This window comes from Merops nubicus, unplaced genomic scaffold, assembly GCF_000691845.1.
Source record: "Merops nubicus isolate BGI_N331 unplaced genomic scaffold, ASM69184v1 scaffold11346, whole genome shotgun sequence".
In the NCBI taxonomy this organism is placed as follows: domain Eukaryota; kingdom Metazoa; phylum Chordata; class Aves; order Coraciiformes; family Meropidae; genus Merops; species Merops nubicus.
The window spans coordinates 39,500-42,204 of record NW_008616964.1 but is presented as its reverse complement, the minus strand read 5'-3'; the positions used below and the strand labels follow the sequence as shown (position 1 = coordinate 42,204).

Here is a 2,705-nt window from a genome sequence, read left to right as displayed (position 1 = left end):
CACCCGAGAAATGGCCGGAGGTGCGGGCCGCCAACCGGCCCAGTGCCAGCGTCCCGGGGGGCTCACCTTGTGCGTGGGGACTACCTCAGCCCGCCGGGGGGCCGTGTCCCTTCACAGAGATGGGAGGCAGCCCGGGCAGACCCCTGTGCTGGCAACGCAGTGACCACCGGTGAGAAGGGACCCCCCTTCCCTGCAGGAGTTCGGGGGCACCTCGTCCCTTGACACGGCCTGCAGAGTTGGACACAAGACACTGTGGCAAGTTCGTGGGTCCTTCCTGCCTCAAAACCCGGCTCACTGCTGGCTCCTGGAAGGGAGAAGAGGGTCTGAAACACTGTTGCTATGGGATAAGAGCAGATGTTCCTCAGAGCTGAGGCTCCAGAGCTGATGAGTTGTCTTATTTCTCTTATCCATTACGTGTTTAGGCATCAGGTCAACTGCAGACTTACTGTCTTCATCCTCATTTGTTCTATGCTCACTTCTTTTTTTTTCTTTTAAGCACTTTGGAGCGTTGGGAAGTACCTCACTATAAGGTGAAATTTTTGGATTATGTAATTAAAAGTCAGAGTAATTCAGAGTTCTTGTTAGCTAAGTAGCTTTGTGGTGACAGCCTAAATGTCACACACTTCCTAGTCCAGCTCTGCTCCCAGCCCGCTCTCCACCGAGAGCAACTTCTTTTGGAATGGTTTCATGGGCCCTGGGCACTACTCCCCTGCCAGCTGGTTGTGGTTTTTGTTTGGTTTGGTTTTAATTCCTGACACTTCTTTTTTCAGGTCTGTTCTCAAATATCTGGTTATGGCGAGGTGTTGCTGGAGTCCTTACTGCTGCTGTTATTTTGATTTTCTGTATTCAGTTTGGTAAGTATGTCAATCATTTTAAAATATATTTTGCCTTAGAAATTAATAGAGGTATAAGCTGTCAGAAATCCCTCAAAACTTCAAAGGGTTTATTCAGAACTTACCTTATTTTCAAGTTACATAGATGCCATGACATATTGTTTAAAGTAATCATCCAGTGCTGGAGAAATTACTCTGCTAGTTGCAGTGGTATTAGGAAGTCCTCAGTTCAGTCTTAGTGTTAGTCTGGCATTGAAGTTTACAACGTCACTGTTGGTCTTAATCCAAATTCAAGAAAACAGTGAGTGGAAGATTGTTCTTTGCAACCAATCTGTAGTCCTTGGAAAAATGACATTATAATAAAGAAAGCTTTTAATTCAGCTGCAAGGAAGCAACACTTGCAAAAACTACAGTTGTTCAGAAATATTTAAGTTGTAGGACAGTCCTTGGAGGATGTTTTCACCTTCTCAGCTGCTTCTACCAACCTGCCCCTGATCATCACTTTAAAGGTATGTCAGCAACCATAAGGATGCTGAAGCCAGAGTGTGTAACTAGTCTACAGTAATTATTTCAGCTGGGCAGAAGTGGTAATGTTGTGCTTAGACTTCGATGATTTTAGGTGAAACAGAAAGCAAGCTAAAAAGCTCCAGAAGCCTTTTCCAGTTGGAAGAAACATGTAGGTTCTTTTTTGCCTTTTTGCAGTAAACCGTTCTTCAGCCAAAGATTTTCCTGTCTGCCCTTCCTTGGAACTTTGCCCATCAGGTTGGCTGTATTTCCAGAGGAAATGCTACTACCTCTCAGAGAAAGAAGCCAGCTGGAACTCTAGTCAGAGCCTCTGCTCATTGCACAATGCTTCCCTCTTGGTGATAGAAAATCATCAGGAACTGGTAAGAGAACAAAAAGGGGGGGTCTTGGTTTCAGCCCATCTCACTTCTAGGAAGCTGCGCAAAAAACCAAGGTGTTCCTCTAGCCTCCTAAGCTGCATGGTTTGAAAGCTGATGCAAAGACCATGACAAGTCACAGCTTGCAAAAAGCTGCATTCCTCCTCTCCCTGCAAACAGCAAACTTTGGTTTTAGCAGTTGATGTTTTAGAAAATGCCCAAGGCTTACCTGAGTTAAATTTGGTGCTGCTCACAGCTATAAATACTCACACTGAAAGCAACTATCAGGGTAAACACTGTTGCTTCTCATTTATCTTTAATTAGACAATTGTTCTCTCCTAGCAAGATAGCTTCACAGAATCACAGAATGTTAGGGGTTGGAAGGGACCTCTGGAGACCATTGAGTCCAACCCCCCTGCCAGAGCAGGACCATCTAGTCTAGGGCAGGTCACACAGGAAAGCATCCAGACGGGTCTGAAAAGTCTGCCGGGTGGGAGACTCCACAACCTCCCTGGGGAGCCTGTTCCATTGCTCTGGAACCCTTACAGGAAAGAAGTTCTTCCTCATGTTGAGGTGGAACTTCCTGTGCTCCAGCTTGTATCCATTGCCCCTTGTCCTATCACAGGTTACAATTAAAAAGGGGTTGCCTCTTTCTTATTCACACCCAGTCCTCATCTATTTATACACATTAATTAGATGCCCCCTAACTCATCTCTTCTCTGGACTAAAAAGCCCCAGGTCCCTCAGCCTCTCCTCATAAGGCAGGCATTCCAGTCCCCCAGTCATCCTCATAGCCCTTCGCTGGACTCTCTCGAGTAGATCTCTGTCCCTCTGGAAATAGGGAGCCTAGAAATGGACACAATACTCCAGGTGGGGTCTCTCCAGGGCAGAGTAGATGGGGAGGAGGACCTCCCTTGTTCTGCTGGACACACTTCTCTTAATGCAGCCCAGGATACCATTGGCCCTCCTGGCCACAAGGGCACACTGCTGT

At 46.7% G+C, this 2,705-nt stretch overlaps 1 protein-coding gene across 1 annotated transcript in view; it reads left to right on the top strand.

Moving 5' to 3' along the window:
• Positions 1-10: 10 nt before the first annotated feature.
• Positions 11-2,705, top strand: part of LOC103775530 (C-type lectin domain family 2 member L-like) — a 4,606-nt gene continuing 1,911 nt past the window's right edge. Inside the window, exons 1-3 of the mRNA XM_008942990.1 lie at positions 11-20; positions 771-854; positions 1,536-1,720. Of these exons, the coding sequence (XP_008941238.1) occupies positions 11-20; positions 771-854; positions 1,536-1,720 (279 nt within the window). The remainder of the gene's footprint in view (positions 21-770; positions 855-1,535; positions 1,721-2,705) is intronic.